This window comes from Neolamprologus brichardi, unplaced genomic scaffold (genome assembly GCF_056152115.1).
Source record: "Neolamprologus brichardi isolate AB-2024 unplaced genomic scaffold, ASM5615211v1 NODE_ptg000031l+_length_7269946_cov_1, whole genome shotgun sequence".
NCBI lineage: Eukaryota > Metazoa > Chordata > Actinopteri > Cichliformes > Cichlidae > Neolamprologus > Neolamprologus brichardi.
Window position 1 is genome coordinate 2,052,765 of NW_028270136.1, and position 19,666 is coordinate 2,072,430.

Consider the following 19,666-nt stretch of genomic DNA (forward strand, 5'->3'; position numbering starts at 1 on the left):
ACCAGAACCCCGCTGAAAACACAGCACCCCTGCTTGGCCTTTTCAGGTTAGGATTTGGTGCAAAACACAGCTATATCCAAGACTTGCCCAAGTGTATCTTTGAAAAAATATGTTTGTTTGTTTTTTTTAACAATGATTTTTCATTTTTACTGTAATGCTTTAATGGCCTCTCAGTTACTTGCTGTGCAGCAGTTGGTCAACATTTGACTATGCTGAATACTTACAGTAGATTTTACAGTATCTTGATACTGAATTCCGTTAAAATGGAGCTTACATGATTCATTGTCCCCTCATTTGTTGAGCCTGAGTAAATACACTTTGGATGTAGAACATTAGTTTATCTGACAATTCTCTTGGAATTAAAAGTGCAATATATATTATAGCTGAAAATGTTGTGCAAGTAGAAACTTAAACTATCACAAAATGTAAACTGCATCTCAAAACTAAGTATTGGCGCTGATACATGCCTTACATATCCCCACATTCAAATAATAAAATCTAAACTGAAATGAGAAAACCATTCTGGAAACTCATTGAAACTTAAATTAATTTTTTTTTAAAAAAAGGTTAAAACTTAATTTAAAAATTAGAATATACAAAACTAGAATAACCGAGTGGTAGAAAAAAGGTCTTTCTCACACACTCATTTCTTTTAAGATAATCTAGTAAAGGGAAGTTAGGGAATGGCAGTGGGCCAAACCGCTGTAAGTGAATTGTTCAGTGATTAAAATGTACTGTTTAAATTTACTCCATTACCAAACTGTTATGGGACAGGCAAATCTCCGAAAGCCCTTATATGGGGGCAAGGGAAGCCACGATTAAAATCATTTCCTTTAACTCTATACCCTCCTCCTGGTGGAAGGAGGCTCGCGCATGACAAGTAGGGGGAGCTCGTGCGCAGCTGGTGTCTCTCACCAACCAGAAAGAGAGCGAGAGAGAGAGGAGAGAGAGAGGCCGTCGGGTACAGAGTGGGGGTTACCACAGGACACTCGTGTACCGCTGCTGGACCTCAGCTACTAGCAAGAAGCAGCGCTCCTGACTGACTCGGATTATCTCTCCAGCTTTCCTCACCTCTGGATATTCTGCTCTTTGCATATACAGCAGCAACTTCAAAGTCCCACACCGCTCACATTTGCAGAATTAATGTGTCGGCTCTCGGCTTTTTTTTGCGTATTTTTGCTTTTAATGCGTGCACTCTCTGAACCGGAGCGAGCGAAGCACCAACCGACCGGACCGATTTACTTTAAGGCTTTGGTTACATTCATTGACAGTGTGCGTGGATTTAAGGACAGAGTGTACTGGCTGTGACATTACGGAGCACAATGTCGGTGAAAAAGACTTCACCTGGGTGGCTTCAGGGGCAAGTTGTATGACACGATATATTTAGCCTATTAGAAAATAGGAGCTGTGGATCAGCGGACGCAGGCGGCAGCCCACACTCACTATGAAGTAAAACATGACACACGACTGTGTGACGGTGCCAGAGGCGACTGGAGCGACAGTGTTTCTCTCCCCTGGTTTTTAGTCTTTTCGTCTTTTCAGGGCTTCGAGGTAGCAGCGACACTTGGGTTGTTAGCACTTGTAGCATTTGGACTGTAGCGATGTTTAATTTGTGAAGGAGGCACAAAAGAATAAATAAATCACAAAAGACGGCAAAGTTTGACTGTTAACTGCGTTTGTCCGAAGCCTGAAAGGTCACCGGGAATCCACCTCCTCCTCCTCTGGCTCCTATCAGTCTGTTATGAAGATGTGAACTCTTCCTTCCCTCCGCTCCTCTTTCTCTCATCGCCGTCCAGGACGCTTTGATCTTCTTCCCCCCTCCCTCTATTTACCACACAGAGACCACATCCCGACTCCCGCCTCTCGGAGATGTACGAAAGCGTGGATGTTGTGGGTTTAAGCCCAAGCCCCAGCAGCCCAAGCACGGGCTCTTTTCTAAGCATGGACTACTACCACAGACCCCCGGGGCTCGGGCCGGAGAAGGGACTGTTGTCCGTTGTAGGAGGACTCCAGCGCCCCTTTGGAGGGTCTCTGCTGACCGGCAGGCACTGGAGCGGATCCAGCCACTGTGAGTGAGACAAAGATTATTTGTCATGTTGGAGTTTTACACAGAGCGCTGCATCATCGGCCATATATCTGTTGTAGTACTTAAATGAGTTAAAACAAGTACCAGGGGAGCGCAGGATAATCCAGCGCTCATGCTGGAGTATTCTTGTCAGCTGAAGGGAATGAGTACATCCGTTAGCTGAGGCCAGCTGGGACACATGCCAGCATCCTCTTCGAGCTGCCACGGTTTGTTTTTAGCCTGCTGAATGAGAAGTGAGGACACAGCCACACCATTTAGCTTTTCTTAGCTAGTGTCCTTAATTAATAACGTGCTTTAAAGTCTTTACAGCTTTTGTGAGCTGTTGGTTACAGTAGCCACCTCTGTGTCAGGAGGGTTTGGACAACAATATAACGACATATAAACTGGTCCCAGCTGTTTCACTTTGTCATCGCGTTTCCTCTTTTTCAATTGTAATTGACACATGCTGTGTGTCATCTTGGGCTTTAGCTAATTTTGATCAGTACATTTTCACCACTTTCAGACATTTTTTAAGCCAAACTTTGAGTTATGAATTAAGAATGCGTTTAATCTACCGATTAAAATTGTGGTTTGTCGCAAGTGTCCATATTATAAACTTACAATTCTCTAAAGTGTTCATATAATCGTACATTTATTTATTTAGTTACCAATGAACTATTGGACCCACACACCTGAAACTGAAACAAACGCAGGTTGTAAATAAAACTGGGATTAATGTTTTTGGTAACAACTAAGGCCCGTAGAGATCTTTTATTGGTATTATTTGTTCATTTTGGTTATATTGTTTTTTTTCCCTTTTCAGCCCAGGACAAAATCTTTGTTATTGAAGTTAAAAGTCTTTAGTGATTTAAAGTCTTTCAGCCCACTGTCACAAAATTGCTACATTGATCTGACACAACAGACAAACCATGGTAACTGACATCATTACGTGACTGATATTTGAGTTCATGGTGCCATCAGCCAGTTAACCTCGGTGTGTCTGAACTGTAAAGATATGAATACTGATAAAGAATATTCCAGTTTATGATAATGACTATCCTCTGAGTTTGAGTATCATGATGACGGCGTCATTTTGGTGCATAATGGCAAAACCACACATGTATGAGATGTGAGTGTGCATGATTGTCTCTGTGTGTTAGCCCTGTGACAGACCAGCGACCTGTCCAGGTTGTACCCTGCCTCTCACCCTAAGCTATCAGTGTGTATGTATATATATATCTACATGTGTGTGTGTATATATATGTACACACACATACATAGTATGCATAAGAATTTTGCTTTAAAAAGTAATCGGGGGAGGTGATGGCGCACTGTTTGGCCTCAGTTGTGGAATAATCTTTGCTCCTTACCTTATAAGGTGCATAAATTTACCATCCAGACACTTTGATGCTTCGATGAGGTACGATATGTATGCAGAATATCCGTTTCAGCCATTATGTGCCCTGCTGACTGATCTCAGGGAATAAGATGTGATTTACAGTGGCCCGTATTCATCTGTTGTGTCACCTCCGTTTTGCACTGGCTAAATGTTCAGTGATGTTTGATATTAATAGCGGTGCTGCTTTCACTTCCTCCCTGGTACAAAAAGGGGGACGAAAAACAAACTCAAACTGTAGAGACGTCAGCTGTTGGCCAAATATTGACCGCAAATGGGTCAGGTAATTGAAACAGATTGGCAAGTAAATAGCAACAACAACTAGAAATAAAATCTCGGTATCTACTATCTACTAATGCAAATTGTTGATTTGAAACACTGTTATTTACCCAGAATTTCACAACTGGTGCATCCCAGTTGTGGGAGGGTTGTTAAAGCCCGCTAAAGGTCGGATTCACTCGGGATGGGCTGCGCATGTGTCACAGGACTAACACGAGAATATATAAATACATAACTTCATTGATATGATTCGACAGTGTCGCCCCACCCCACTGTGACATGGCTGAAGCACTAAGCCTGAGAGTCAGACTGTAACCCTGTGGTGATGCTGCAGTGATGTCACAGCTTGCACAACTGAGTAAAAGCAATAAAGAGGAAAAGTGCAAAGTGGACTCTGGTCAGCTGGTGAGAGGAGAGGGGGGGCATATAGGAACAAGAGGGGATCGCTCGTAAATCCAGGCTGTAAAGATGGGGATGGTTGCCCTCTGTGTGTGTGTGTGTGTGTGTGTGTGTGTGTGTGTGTGTGTGTGTGTGTGTGTGTGTCTTTGCGTGACTGGAATGAAGAGTGTCAAACAAGTTCAAAGGCCAAAGGCTATACACAGACCCAGGCACACATATTCAGCAACAACACAGAAGCTGTGTGTGTGTGTGTTTGTGTGTGTGTGTCCCTCTTCTTGAATGTTTGTTGGGTGTGATCCAGAGCAATGACTCACTGACAATTGGGAAGTGACCTACATCTCTCCCTCCCTTTATTCCTGCTTCTATCTAACTCTTTCTTTCCTGTGTCAGCTGCCCAGTCATCATTTCTCTGCACTGGATGACCTCTCTTTCTGTCTGTTGGAGACAGTGATACACACACACACACACTCTCACACACACACACACACACACACACAGTCACACACACACACACACAGTCACACACACACACACAGTCACACACACACACACACACACAGTCACACACACACAGTCACATTCACACTTTGTCTGGGAATGCAAGGGTATGCTGGCCAAGTTTAACTGAAGTGTGCAAAAAAAGAGAAAAGAAAAAAAAGAAGGTGTTTTTTGTATTCCTGTGTGTCGATGTGTATCCTATCATACAAATTTTAAAGAGTAGTCATGGAAACCTACTTATTAATTGATTTGCTTGAGACACAGTCCTCTGCTATACAAAATCTTGGTGTACAGTTCACATCTTCATGTCCTGGTCTCATCACTGGATGCATGAGAAAGAATGAAATGTAAACCGGCCACAGGATTAATCAAACAAACACTTTGTTGTTGTTTCATATTTGTAACATGCTAATTATCGCTCATATCCACTGACTGTATATCAAAGATGGACATGGCTACTGATTTTGGACTCTGCATTTTTAAGCCTGAAGGTCAGTGCTTTGGAGCTGCGACTACAGTCGAGGCCAAAATGTTGGCGAAACTTTGACTTGTTTACAAGTTTAGTTTAATTTTAGTTTAGTTTTTAGTTTAAACTATACACTGCATTCATGCATTTCATGCCGAAAGATTGTCACTTGCTGAAATTTAGTCATTGCAAACTGTTGAGTAAGTTTTAAAAATGTAAACTAGATAAGCTTTCATTTAGTCATTTATTTCTATTTTTTGTTTTTCTGAGAAAATGTTAACTCCCAACAAGTTAAGTTTCTGTTGTGGCGATTAGGGCTGCCACGATTAGTCGACTAGTCACGATTACGTCGACTATCAGAATCGTCGACGACTGATTTAATAGTCGACGCGTCGTTTGAAGCTTTGTAAGATCACAAAAGACGCAGGAATAAGTAGTAGGATTTAAGAGTGTAATAACGGACTGAAACAGAAGATGGCAGCACTGCATGTACAAGGATGCCAGCTGCCGTTAAACCCCGAAGAAGAAGAAGCTGTGTCCCAGAATTCATAGCGCAGCCCAGCTCAGTTTCCAGCAATGGCGGCAGCTAGTTAGTTTTAATATTACTCTTATTATTCTTTCTGGGTCACAAAATAAACGTTTAACATATTTTCAGGCGAGAATGTAGCTGTGTAAACCTCAAATATCTGCTCAGTTTATCAAGACACCACATATTTTCAAAAGCGCTCCGACGTTTTCGGAGACGTCTGTTACCCACTAGCTCGATAGCTAGCCGGGGGCTAGGCTCACTAGAGCCGTGAGAACACCGGACTCTTGGCAAATCGTTTTCAAACCTTTCGCTACTCAGGTTAAACATATATAAGTCACTTAGATAACTTAAAAATGTTATTGTTTGGCTTTTTGTAGTATTTTATTTGTTCCTGAGTAAATCGGTTTGGATGAGATTAAAGTTATAGTTTTTACACAGCTGAATAAACGTCAAGCAGACAGCTGATTATCAGAAGTGTGAGATGCTCGAGAATTTACTCCGGTGTCCTGTTATATTTTAGATAGCAAGGAGTTTATTAAACTTCAACGAAACAATCTACAAATTTCATTAAAATTTAATAAACTATCTTGTCTTTATTTTTAGTTAGCACATACCTTAAACACTTAAGCTAATGATAGTTATATCAGAGCAGATGCTGCTGGTGCAATAAGCTGTACGCTGTACGTCCAGTGGATGATGATCTGATTAGTCGACTATCGCAAAAATAATCGGTGACTAGTCGACTATCAAAAGAATCGTTTGTGGCAGCCCTGGTGGCGATCCACAGCTGGATCCTTGCAGAGGATCTCTTGAAGGACGTAGTTGAGCTTCATCACATTGGACTGCACCTGGAGACAGAAGTCCTTGTTCTGCTCTGGAGAACTACTGTGAGCTGTGTCACTCTAACCTGGATCTGCAGAAAGAGGAGAACTGGTTGACGTGCTGCCACAGCTCATTGGCTGCAGAGCAGAACAACGACTGTCGCTCTCAGCTGCAGTGCAAGACATTGGAGCAAGAGTTCATTCACAGAGCCAGCAGAGAAGAAGCTGTTAGTGCTGTTACGCCTGAAAGTAGTGCCTGTGCCAGCCTCCATACATATTTCAGGATGTCAGTGGGACAGTTTGAGCTCTTGTTGGCAGAGTTGGGGCCACATTTGAGGAGCCACATAGATCATGTCAGAGATCCGATTGACCGGGATATGCTCAATACCGCTGAGCGTACCGCAAGCTACAAACGCACTTGTTGCTAAATGCAGTGTTCTGATTGGTCAGTCTGTCTTTTGGTCTGTTATTTACATTAAAAAATAAACAAATAAATGCAGCATAAAATCAGCTTAACAAACTATGAAATATGAATCTTACGCATAAAATTCAACCGTAAGGCCTTTTATAGTTCAATGTGGCAAGTGTGTGTAATACAAGCTGTCCTTGTGGTTGCGTTATGTTATTAGGTCAGAGTGAGCACATCATTGTGTAGTCACTGCTTTTTGGCAATACTGGATTTACAGGATTGTTGATAGTTATGAAATAACTTGATTTTATCATTATTACACAATGTAATAAGCCAAACACGAACATCCTCATCCCATTCAATGCCGTACTTTCAGCTGCTGCCTTACAGCAGGTAGTTCTGCATGTTTGGTTGATGCCTTCCTGAAGCAGCCCCCGGCGGGTTTGTCTCTCATTCAGGAATCAAACCAGGGAGCGTTCACTTGTTAGACAATCGTGTAAGCCAGCGGTCCCCAAGCTTTTTTGCACCACGGACCTGTCAGACAACGTGAGAAAATATTTTCACCGGCCTTTAAGGTGTGGCGGATAAATACAACAAAATAAAATGACAGGACCAAGACAAAAACTGTTGTATTTTGTAAATATAATAATAAACGCAAATTCACTGTGTAATTGTGTAACTTTATTAGCATTAACAACATTTAGAGTAACATCCTCCTCTCTGCCCCTTAACGCTCTCTGGTCGCTATAGTAACAGGTAAATATTTCTTTCAAAATAAGACACACAAGTTAATGCTAAAAACCCTGAAAACCATAAATTTCACCCCAAACCTCAACTCTTGCGGCTCTGTACCAAACGACTCACAGACCGGTCCGTGTCCCTGGGGGTTTGGGACCGCTGGTGTAAGCCACGTCACTGCTGATTCCAGCTCCAATGAGCTTTTCAGTACAGCTCATTATCATTGTGATATGGAACAAGATGATGGGGGAATTTCATCCATATTGCTCGATTAGAGGTGAAACGAGCTAGTGGCTAACCAAGAAAATTCTTCAAACGTAATAAAGATGGTATGAAAGTCAAGTTTAAGAACTTCCTGGTTGCCGTCTCTCTGTGTTTCTGGTCTCTAAGCTGGCAGACCACACTCTCTATTCAGCAGAGGCTTGCTGGCGCCATGCCACGACTGCCTGGGGCTCCCATTTAACAATATTTTACATCAGATTGGTTAAACGGCTCAGCCCAGCACTGGCTAACATTTCATGCTGCTGCTGCTGGTCGTGAGCTAAGCTGACCCCAGGACACAGTTTGGCTGAGCACACCAGACTCTGAAGGGTTTAACCATTTGTTGGCCTGAGTAAACCTCAAGGCTCAAATTAATACGGGCTTTACTAGGTAGCTGCAGGTGTTAAACTAACTTTTGGATAAAGTTTTATTTCGTATGTGTGCACAGTGCAGCTAGAAAAGCATTGGGACAGTAAAGCTGACGTTCTGGTTCAGGTTGGAAAAACTTAACCAGAGGATCCTGATAAGAAGCAGAAGAGGTGATGACTAACTAAAGGGCTGATAAACCGAACACACAGCCCAGCTGGCCTCTCTCATCTTATTGAGAAAAAAGCTCTTATCTCATGACCATAGAGCTTTAAAAGACCATCTTTTCTCTTCCTTAAAGGTAAAACTTTAGTTTGTGCCTTTTTAAAGCAAACCAAATGTATACTGATACTCCACCCAAATCACTCCAGCTGAAACCACCGATCTATTTTTGCAGCAACCGTTAAAGGAAACTAAATAATTATATTTATAGGAATCATTTCAAAAAGTAAAAGAGGAAAAAACGTGTACTTTATAGATTCTCAATGGAAAGAATTTTGTCTGTCTGTCATGATCACTTATGAAAGTATTTGTAATGTAGTACCATGTGTGGTTACAGTGCCATAACCTCACTTCAGATTGTACTTGAGAGGCCACCTGATTCTATTTTGCAGTTCATTTGAACATTTATTATTTTTCACATCGGTTGAATGGATGGATACTAAAAAGTAGAAAAGTCACAGAACAAAACAATCAAATTTACACTGTATGTATATCAAAGTGCCATTTTAAGCCTTTATTCACATTTCTTATTAAATACATCATATTTAAAGTGTTTATGAAAGACTGACGAAGGTCACACAGGCTGAAACGTTGTAACTGAATAAAATATTATGGTAAGCAGGACTGTCTGCCGAGGTGCTACTATATATTTTCCTCTCTGCACCTGTCACTGACTCAGTTGTGCAGAGTTTCCTAAAAAGAAAGTGTTTATAAAATGAAACGAGGCACTTGGTGACATATTGCATGCGAGATGTCAGATCAGATTGCCGTGTGCGGCTAACGCTGACAGCAGCAGTCTTCATGTAGGTTAAAGTCCACATGCTGGTGCAGAATGTGGTCACTCTCTGGTCGAGTGGTTATTCTTCAGCTCTCTGTGACACGTACATTCTGCTGTTCGTTTTCTACATCAAAGCCGTGCAGGTTTGCTGGTTAGCACAGCTTACTTTGCACCCACAGCTCTGAGGGTGAGGGCAGCAGCTTTTCCACGTCTGGCCGTCCAAGTGACGAATATCCCCAAACAATGTGCCTGATAGGGAAAAACTCATTTCACTCCTCTTTATAGAGTAACTTGAGAGTGTTTGATACAATCGGGTCTTTAGAAACAGTTCTCTTGAGTTTTTGCACATGGGTGGCAAAATGACGCAGTGATTACCTCACTGCGTGAAGGTACTGTGTCCAAGTTTCCTCTCAGCTTTTTTATAAGCCTCCGATAGTCACAGGCTTAAAAGGAGTGGAAAAACTGTGATTAGTTGTAATTATTGGGATTATTCTTTGTAAAAATGAGCTAAAAATCCTTTGCGGTCAGTAAGTGTGTGAAGACAGGAACCATGGAGGTCACCAGATGCTGAAGTTTCCCTTCTTGAGAAACTTGGCCCAACATTTACAGCAGCTGTCTCCAGTTGTTGGTTCCAAAATTCCTAAAGTTTTGATTTCAGGAAATTAAAAGTCTTTAATATGTTTAATAAGTTTATTTTTTAAATTGAAATCCAAACCCCCAAAACACTGTGACATAAAAAGATCTGTTTACTTAAATCTTTGTCTTATTGTTTGTTTGCTTTTTTGTAGAATTATTTCAAATGAATAACTGTAGATGTGCTCAAAACTGATCAAAACACTAGCATCTGTTCCTAAATCAAGTTGGAGACCCGTCTTTGGAGATGCCCTCTTACTCGCTTATACAGTAAAGACCTTTGCCCTCGTTTGGAGCCACAGCTCCAGTGCTGCAGTGTGTGTGTGTGTGTGTGTGTGTGGACACACTGCTGCCTGTGGCCGTCATGTCCGACACACTGAAGCAGAAGTGGAAAGCAATAGGAAGAGATTAACAAACACAAAGATGAAAACAGAAAAACAGGCACTTGGTAAGCAGAGGGGAGGGAACGCATGGCGAGGGGCGGGTCTGAGTGAGAAGTTTAAAAGAGGTCAGACGGTGCTTCAGGGAACGCATGGCTAGAGTGTCAGTGAGAAGAGAGCAAAGGCAAATAGAGGAAAGATGAAGTGAGGAGAAGATGGAGGAATGGTATGATTCGGCAGAGGAGGAGGATCTCTTCGTTCCTCTCTGTGTAAACATAAGCACAGCAGAGTGGAGGGGAGTTGAATCTCCTCCATAGAGGAATGTCTGGTATGGCTACTAAAGGGGGAGGGTGGACACGTGTGTGTGTGTGTGTGCGTGTGTGTGTGCGAGAGAGAGAGAGAGAATGTGTTAGGTCAGAGGAGGCAAAGTGGGAGAGGGAGTAGGGTTTGTTAATCTGAAGGGCCGAGACCTCCAAAGTAAATCACCGTCGAAGTTTACCTTTGAACAAAACAAGGCGTCAGCTTTGACAGAGACTCAGGAGCAGAGCAGCACTTAGTGCTAACACACAGCAACTCTGATCAGCAGGCTGATGTGATCCAGCTTTGTCGGGCCAAGTGTGTCCGGTGCTGGATGGTTGAGCTGATTACTGTGAGTTTGCTCGGCTAACATCATCTCAGAAGTTCCCTTAAATATAAATTATAATAAATATTAGGGGTGCAACGATACACAAAATTCACGGTTCGGTTCGATACTTTGGTGTCACGGTTGGATATTTTTTCTATACAAAAAAAATGTTCATGCCTTTTTAATTTGTCATTTATTAAAATTATAAATATATATTTTAACTCAAACGCACATTTTTTTAATTTAATGTTGCTGAAACAACAAAGTAATAAAAAAATAAATCTATCTGATTGAGAAATCACTCATGTTTGGAAAAGAGAGTTTATTACAGAGAAATGGCTCTTTCCAAAATAAAAGATATACTATACGCTTCTTCTGGGCTATATTCTCAGCAGTTTGTACTGTTTTACTTTTGTCCATGACGCGCTTACCTTCAGGGTCACACGTCACATGAAAACCAAAATAGTTACAAACGCCAGATCTGAATTAGGGTGGGGGAGGTTCAGTTTGCCATATTGCAAGGAGAACTTAACTTCTGTCTCGCTAGCTTGCCCTGCGGTCAGTGAATCTGTGTTCAACTACTCCACCTAGGCTGCACTGTCGAGCGCAGATCCACTGAGCGCTCAACACAGACAGCACCGTCAGAAGGAAAGTTGATAAAATAAATTTAAAAATTTGTATTGTTCGATACATATGCGTACCGAACCGAAAGCACTGTATCGAACGGTTCAATATCGATACGAGTATTGTTGCACCCCTAATAAATATCCATATTAGTTTGTTTTGTTTTTTGTTTTTTCTTTTATTTGTTTGCCCACACCAACCAGATACCCATGGCCTTTCACTATCTCACATTTAGGGGTGAGGAATGTACCTCAAAACGTTTTCTGTAATACCGATGCTGATATAGAAAAAGGAAAAACTACTGAACACATTTTCTTGGTGATTGCAGCAGCTGCTGTTGTGGCAGCAACAACAGCATTACAGTGCAAGACTACAGTGATAGCCAATAACTGAGGGAACTTATCCCTGTAACTGTTCAGGGCATGCACAATGTTGTCGCATTGAAATGAAATATTATTTCGTACCTTCAAGCCCTCCTCTAACACTGCATCAGTAATTTCCATCCACAGGTAGAGTATGACTAGCGAGTACTCCAGTGATATCTCCTCCTCACTTGCTTTCATAGCCTGATTGTACTTGACGATGTATTTTTGAGTGTCCAAAAAGGAACCAAGTGAGGGATGAGTTACTATCCCAGGTGAGTAGTTTTTAGCCATGAGCTCTGGGGAATCCCCGAAAGAACGAGATGTTTCCTTCAAAGGGTGGCTGTGCTCTCCCTTAGAGAAAGCGTGAGGAGCTCGGTCATTCGAGAGGAAGCTGGTTGAGTTGAATTAGGCGTCTGACTAGGATGCCTTTTGGACACCTTGTAGGCGAGGTGTTCCGAGCAAAACCTACTGGGAGGAGGTCCGGGATCAGACCCGGGACCCGCTGGAGGGAGCATATATGTTGGCCGGTTTGGGAACAACTCAGTGTGCCCCCAGCCCTGGATGAGCTGGAAGAGGTGACAAAGGAGAGGGAAGTTTGGGCTGCTCAGCTGAGACTGGTACCCCTGTGATCTGAACCCAGACAAGGAACATTGATGGATGAAAAACACTGATGGATGATGGACAGGGTGGCTGTAGCTCAGGAGGTAGAGCAGGTCATCTGCAGATCAGAAGGTGGTTTGATTCCTGGCTCCCTCAGTCTCCATGCCAAATATCCTTGAGCAAGATACTAACCCCCACTTGCTCTCTGATGCATACATCAGAGTATGAATGTTAGCTAAAGCACTGACAAAGCATAGAGTGTGTGTATGGGTGAATGAGGCATGTTGTATACAGCACTTTGAGTCCTCCAGGAGAGTAGAAAAGCGCTATATAAGAATAAGAATCAGTCCAAAAAAGGCCACATTGTCAATAATAAATACATGTGTGTCATAAACGAGTCCACTCAGTCACTTGAAGGTTAAAGAAAAGTCTCCTTTCAAACAGGCAGAGCTCCAGGATGACATAAATGAGGATTATTTGCTCTTTGTAAATTGTAGCCTGATTGCATGTAAATCTCTTTTGCAGCCATAGAGACCGAGAGCACGAGCTCAGGGGAGGACCTGCTTGTCCCCAGTCCTCCCTCACCTCCTCCACCACCTCGTATCTACAAACCCTGCTTTGTCTGCCAGGACAAATCATCAGGATACCATTATGGAGTCAGCGCCTGCGAAGGCTGCAAGGTAGGCAGCGAAACATAAGCACTTGAGTTTGGAAAACATGCACACTAAGCCACAGTGCTCCTTCTGGACCATAAAACTTCAGCTACAGTTTGAAAGCCGACTTAAAAGGGCAGCATGTAGAGCAAGAGACCTCGGAGTATTTGCAGAAAGTGTCAGCAAAGAGGTCACGACCTTTATGCCACCCGAGGATCTCTAAGCCTCTTGGCTTCATCTAATCCTGTAGAGACACACAAAGGATCTGTCTGTGCAATTAATGTCTGCTTTGATATAGATGTGTGTGTGTGTGCTTTGATGTGCTTGTGGTCAGACTCATGTTCTGTTAGACCTCCGCCCAGCAGCCCATCAGCTGAATGAGTCACTTCAGGATTACACTTGTTACAGTTGAAATAATTCTGCACTTTTCATTCCAGTTCCAGCTCCTGCACACGCTCACAGCGCTTTCTGTTACCCTTTTTCTCAACATCTGTTTCTCTCTGTCAGGGTTTCTTTCGGAGGAGCATCCAGAAGAACATGGTGTACACGTGCCACCGGGACAAAGTCTGTGTCATCAACAAAGTGACGAGGAACCGGTGTCAGTCATGTCGACTGCAGAAGTGCCTGGATGTGGGCATGTCTAAAGAACGTGAGTACGGGCGCAGGTTGATTTTTGTGGGTGTGTGGAAGAAAGGGAGCTTCTTAAGCAGGCAAATGCTTTAAGTTGCGTAGAGGTCTTGCAGTTTGGGGTGGCTGTGACTCAGGAGGTAGAGTTGGTCAGCTACTAATCAGAAGGTCGGTGCTTCAATCCCTGCATTTCAGACTTATGTGAATATTAGATAGGAAGCACTTACACGGGGTACAGGGGAGGTTGTGTTTATGGGGAAAGACTTTTCCTGACTCCTGGGCCTCAGTGCTGTATTCTAACCTTGTTGTTTGTCTCCCTCTGGTGGTCGTTCCTAGTTAACACATGGCCCTGAAAGCTTTACTGCTCCTGCATGTCTATGCTGGCTGTTTTTTTCATATCATTTCATAATGCACAGCGTGTGAACCAAGAATCAAGTCAGTATGAATGTAGTAGATGTGATTATACTCATTTATTTTATGAAGAGGAAAACTTTCCCTTACCCTGGTCTGGAACAGATGCTGTTTGGCAGATTTTGCTTCCTGTTAAAAAAGAGAGTGGTGTTAACCGTAAGCAGCAGTTTGAGACATGAACCCCCGTTTAGTGTTGAGTCAATCTGCAAATAAAAATAAACTTCATACTTTAGGACTTTTAGGGCTAATTCGTGAAACAGTCTCCAGGCTAGTTGTTTCCAGTCCATGTGCTAAGTGAAGTGGCTGCAGGCTTCAGTCTTATATTAACGAGGAAGTATTTCAGATGTCCGACGTCTTACGGTGGATTGCAGATTCTTCATGGGGCTGAATGTTCTCAGCTAAATCCTCTCATCTTCATTTCCATTCCAAGTGGTGCGAAATGACCGAACAAAGAAGAAGAAGGAAGAGAAGAAGCAGCCCGACACAGAGCTCTACGTCCTGTCAGCAGACACGGAGCAGATGATCGAACGAGTTCGCCGGGCCCATCAGGATACATTCCCCTCCCTCTGTCAGCTGGGAAAATACACCACGGTACTCACACACACACACACACACACACACACACACACACACACACACACACACACACACAGACGAACGTATGTGAGTTCAAAAACTGATTTTTATTCAATCGGCCTTTGGTTTCTCTTCTATCCTGCAGAGCAACAGCTCGGAGCAGCGCGTGGCTCTGGATGTGAGTCTCTGGGACAAGTTCAGCGAACTGTCTACCAAATGCATTATTAAGACAGTGGAGTTTGCTAAGCAGCTCCCAGGCTTCACCACCCTAACCATCGCTGATCAGATCACGCTGCTCAAAGCCGCATGCCTCGACATACTGGTGAGGATTTCCTGCAAGCTGCAATAAACAATTTCTCACAAACAGACGTCGCGGATGGAAACCGAACGCCTCTGACACGTCGGCCTCCGTTATAACAAAGTTACTAAACATAATAAATCCTTTTCCTAGATTCTGAGGATCTGCACCCGCTACACTCCAGACCAGGACACCATGACCTTCTCCGACGGCCTCACCCTGAATCGTACTCAGATGCACAACGCCGGGTTCGGACCGCTCACAGACCTGGTGTTCGCCTTTGCTAACCAGCTGCTGCCGCTGGAAATGGACGATGCAGAAACGGGGTTACTCAGTGCCATCTGCCTGCTCTGTGGAGGTACTGCACTGTGTGTCGCAGCAGTATGAGTGAAAGGAAAGACAAAGGAGACATACTGACACTGAAGCGATGCTTTGTGTTTGTTATTTGTTTTTCACAGATCGTCAGGATCTGGAGGAATCAGAGAAGGTGGATATTCTTCAGGAGCCGATGCTCGAAGCTTTGAAGGTTAGACATTAAGTTATTACTCGACTTCCATTCTTGAGCATAAACTTGAGTACAAAACTAACGTGTGCAGTTGAACAGATGTGCGTATCTGTGTCTCTGCGCTCTAAGCACAGTGTGTCTTTACTGAAGGCACAAAGCTTTAAAAGGAGTTATCTTAATAAAGTGACATTTGGCGCTCATGTTCATGTTAATCAGGACACACGCCACTTCACGCGGCGGTGTGACTCACTGATGCGCACTGATGGAGGAGGAGGAGGGAGAGAGTGTGTTCAGCTGACAGGATAGAGATTAGTAGCTGCCCACAATGACGTCAAACATCAGGTGGCTTCCTCCTGCTTGTGTTGGAACGTGTGTTGAACTAGTTTCAATGGAGAACAATGATTGGTCATGAAGAGCAAGAGAGGAATCCTGGATTTTACTTGTTGTAGTCAAGTAATCAGTTACTTCAATGCTACTGTATAACCCTAAATAACATTCTTTCCATTTATTTAAATACTTATTCCATCGATGGATGAATATTTTACTCCATGAAGACTTGGTGCTTCTTTCTTGGTTTGTCCGTAGTGTAAACTGCTCTTTGCATTTCTTGTGTTTGGAGAGTTTTAAGCGTACATCAGTGTTGATTAGAAAACAGTTGATGGTTAACTGCTGATGCACATTCTTAAACACTAATCTCAGGAGTGCTCTGACCGGCATCATTCAAGCAGCTCCTGTTTGAATATCAAAAAAAATGTTGAGATGCTGCTTATATTCAATTCAATTCAATTTTATTTATATAGCGCCAAATCACAACAAAAGTCGCCTCAAGGCGCTTCATAGATACAGAGAAAAACCCAATAATCATATGATCCCCTATGAGCAAGCACTTTGGCGACAGTGGGAAGGAAAAACTCCCTTTTAACAGGAAGAAACCTCCAGCAGAACCAGGCTCAGGGAGGGGCGGGGCCATCTGCTGCGACCGGTTCGGGTGAGAGATGGAAGACAGGATAAAAGACATGCTGTGGAAGAGAGACAGAGGTTAATAACAGATATGATTCAATGCAGAGAGGTCTGTTAATACATAGTGAGCGAGAAAGGTGACTGGAAAGGAAAAACTCAATGCATCATGGGAATCCCCCGGCAGCCTACATCTATTGCAGCATAACTAAGGGAGGATTCAGGGTCTCCTGGTCCAGCCCTAACTATATGCTTTAGCAAAAAGGAAAGTTTTAGTTATTCAGTTCACTTCATTTCAATTCAGTTCAGCTGTGTTTCTATTGCACCGAATCACCACAACAGTTACCAGTGAAAATAAAGATGCAACACTAACCCCACCAATCAGAGACCGGGCCTATCCTGATGTGCACATTGGTTCGCCGTCCTGGGTTATGGGGCATTACGGTTAATCGGTTGTGTGTAAATACTTCAGTGTGTTACAGCGTGTATGAGTTTCATTCAATTGTTCCTACTAAACGTGGTGATATAGCCTCAAAATGATGTCTCAGTATTTGAAGAATATAACGACAACACAAAATACTGAAAAACATTTTCTTGATACTTGGAGTCTGCAGGCATCAGCAGTAAAGCTAAACGAAGGGCTTTTTCCAGTCAATCGCTCACTGTCATTGATGATGTGCTGGCAGCAGCAGCATTATAGTAGAAGTGTAGTGACACATAAGTAAGCACAAAGAGAGCTAAAATGTGTTTTCCATGGAAAGTCACTAAAAACGTGTAGAGTGGTCCCTCGCTACAACGCGGTTCACCTTTTGCAGCCTCGCTGTTTTGCTGATTTTTTTTTCTTTTTTTAACAGCACATTGTGTTCTGCGTCCTGATTGGCTGTAGACCATTGTCAATCAATCTCGTGCTGTGTCTCCTGTCCAGTACAGAATGCGTTCAGCTTGTCAAATGTACATAAATCTTTGATTGCTAGCATTGAAGTCCTGCACTGTATGTTTGTAAGTCCCCCCCCCCCTCCAAAAAAAAAAAGCAAACAGCAATGTCAACTAAACATTTTGCACCATCAAAGGCACCTGCGGGTTTGGTTTCATTCTATAATACTGGGCTTATTTTTCTACGAAGGTTTGAGTGTTAAACAAGAGAGAAAAGTGTGAATGTGTGACGAGTTTTACAGCCTTAAAACATCTATAATAATTGTAAGAAATAAAGCTGACTACTTCGCGGATTTATTTTTAGAACGTAACTCCCGTGATAAACGAGGGACCACTGTACATGGGTATTATCGTCGATAATAACACCTCTTCCTAAAAACACACGAGCTTTCAGTAACTGTTATGAAAAACGGCGTCATAAAATAATATGTTCATCACCTGTGTCTGTAGCTCTATGTGAGGAGGAGGCGGCCTGACAAACCCTGCATGTTCCCCAAGATACTGATGAAGATTACTGACCTCAGGAGCATCAGTGTTAAAGGTAACACATTTACACACACACACATTAACTGGCAAATACTAACCACTTGTGTTTGAAACAAACATTGTTAGAGCTACAGCTGGACTCATAAACTTTCTTTCTAAAATGTAATGGTGGTTTCCCAGCAGTGCATTATCCTTCATTAATATCTAAATTAAAAGTATATGAATTTTAAAGTTTAAGAATTCATTCCTCCTGTGATGTTTTATTCCACCAAGGCCGTTATGCTGACCGTCTCTCTAAAACGTTTTCTCTTAGGAGCAGAGCGAGTGATCACACTGAAAATGGAGATCCCTGGCTCCATGCCTCCTCTCATCCAGGAGATGCTGGAGAACTCTGAGGGACTGGAGGGGCACGGAGCAGGGGGAGGAAAAGGAAGAGGTGGAGCCAGGAGGGAGGTGGAAGAAGAACCGGGAAGCTGCCGTTCGAGTCCGATGCACAAACCGGTCCGTTTTCCCAGCCCGAGCCCTGTTCCCCGCTCCCCCTCCTCTCCTTCCCCTCCCTCCACCTGAGGCTCCACAATCTGCAAACAGCAATAGAGGAACTTGAGCAGAGCATCTTGCTCCATGAACTTTCTGAGTTGTTTGTGACCTGCTTGGACTGCTTGTGTTGACAAATCATGGTTCTTGATGTTAAATGCAAAAAAAGCCAACACATTTCTTTTTAATGATGTATAAAAAGCTGATGACATGGACAGACCGAACAGAATTCCTCGTGAATCAGATTTCCTTCAGTGCAAAAAGTCACGTGCTGTATAGTTGGGAGAATTATTGTGTGTAATATAGTGTATATATCAAAGGCTGTGAAAAAAGAAGAAGCTGAGACTGAGACAGGCTGATACAAGAGGTTATTTTCCTAACTGTACATATGTAAATACTGTATTTTTCCCAGCACAGCTAACCAGCCTTCACCTCACCAACACAAATACACTTCACCATCATCATCACCTTTGGATTATTTTCAGATTCAAGTCCAGCAACTTAAAGTAGCTTCAACAAACTGTGAAACACATGAAATTAGTTTTATATAATAATAACCTGTCTTCCCTGTTGGTGGACATTATCAACCAAAGCAGAGTTGATAGACGTGTCATCAGTGACATCACTAACATCTAAATGTTCAAGCTGTGTTTTGAGGCTGCAGTGGTGCCCTTGAAACATTGTTACAACTGAATTCATTTTCAGTGGTCACCGTATGTACAGAATCACCAGTCAGATTAACTGTTTAAGAGGGTTACCATCTTTATGACAAAATAAAGCTTTAATTTAGTTTTTCCCCTGGGAAAAAAGTTCTGCTTCGAACACCATGTTTGCCACTGCAGAATTCCCCCTATCTGCAGCTGGAGTCTGTGGCAGCACGTGGAAATATGGTATACAAAAAGCTGCCAAACAAATGTTCCATGTATGTAGGGAGGGCACTGGCCACTCTGTAAAATTTGCTGCCCCCCCCCCCCCCCCCCCCCCAGTGGCCCCTCCCCCCGGCAAGAGTGTGTTATGTTGGTAATAATTCTTAAAAAATGTGAGCACAAGAGAGGAAGACACCCCACAGTGGGTTTAAACATTAACTCAGGCGCTCCTGGTTTGTATGCCAAACTTTGTTCATGGACTTTCTGGAACCTATCAAAAGAAAATATCATTTGTTCTGTAGAGGGCACTGCAGTAGAAACATGTTTTTGTCTATCAGTGCCCGGCTCCCTCACTGCTTTTTGCTC

General features: G+C 42.9%; 1 protein-coding gene across 1 annotated transcript; it reads left to right on the forward strand.

The window, feature by feature from the left end:
• The first annotated feature begins 962 nt into the window (after positions 1-962).
• LOC102790448 (retinoic acid receptor alpha-B-like) lies at positions 963-19,359 on the forward strand. Its single transcript, XM_087837367.1, has 9 exons — positions 963-2,068; positions 12,980-13,134; positions 13,615-13,756; positions 14,576-14,736; positions 14,867-15,043; positions 15,173-15,377; positions 15,478-15,545; positions 17,865-17,955; positions 18,214-19,359. The coding sequence occupies exons 1-9, from the start codon at positions 1,870-1,872 to the stop codon at positions 18,465-18,467; spliced, it is 1,452 nt and encodes a 483-aa protein (XP_087693493.1). The 5' UTR covers positions 963-1,869; the 3' UTR covers positions 18,468-19,359.
• The last annotated feature ends 307 nt before the right edge of the window (positions 19,360-19,666 follow it).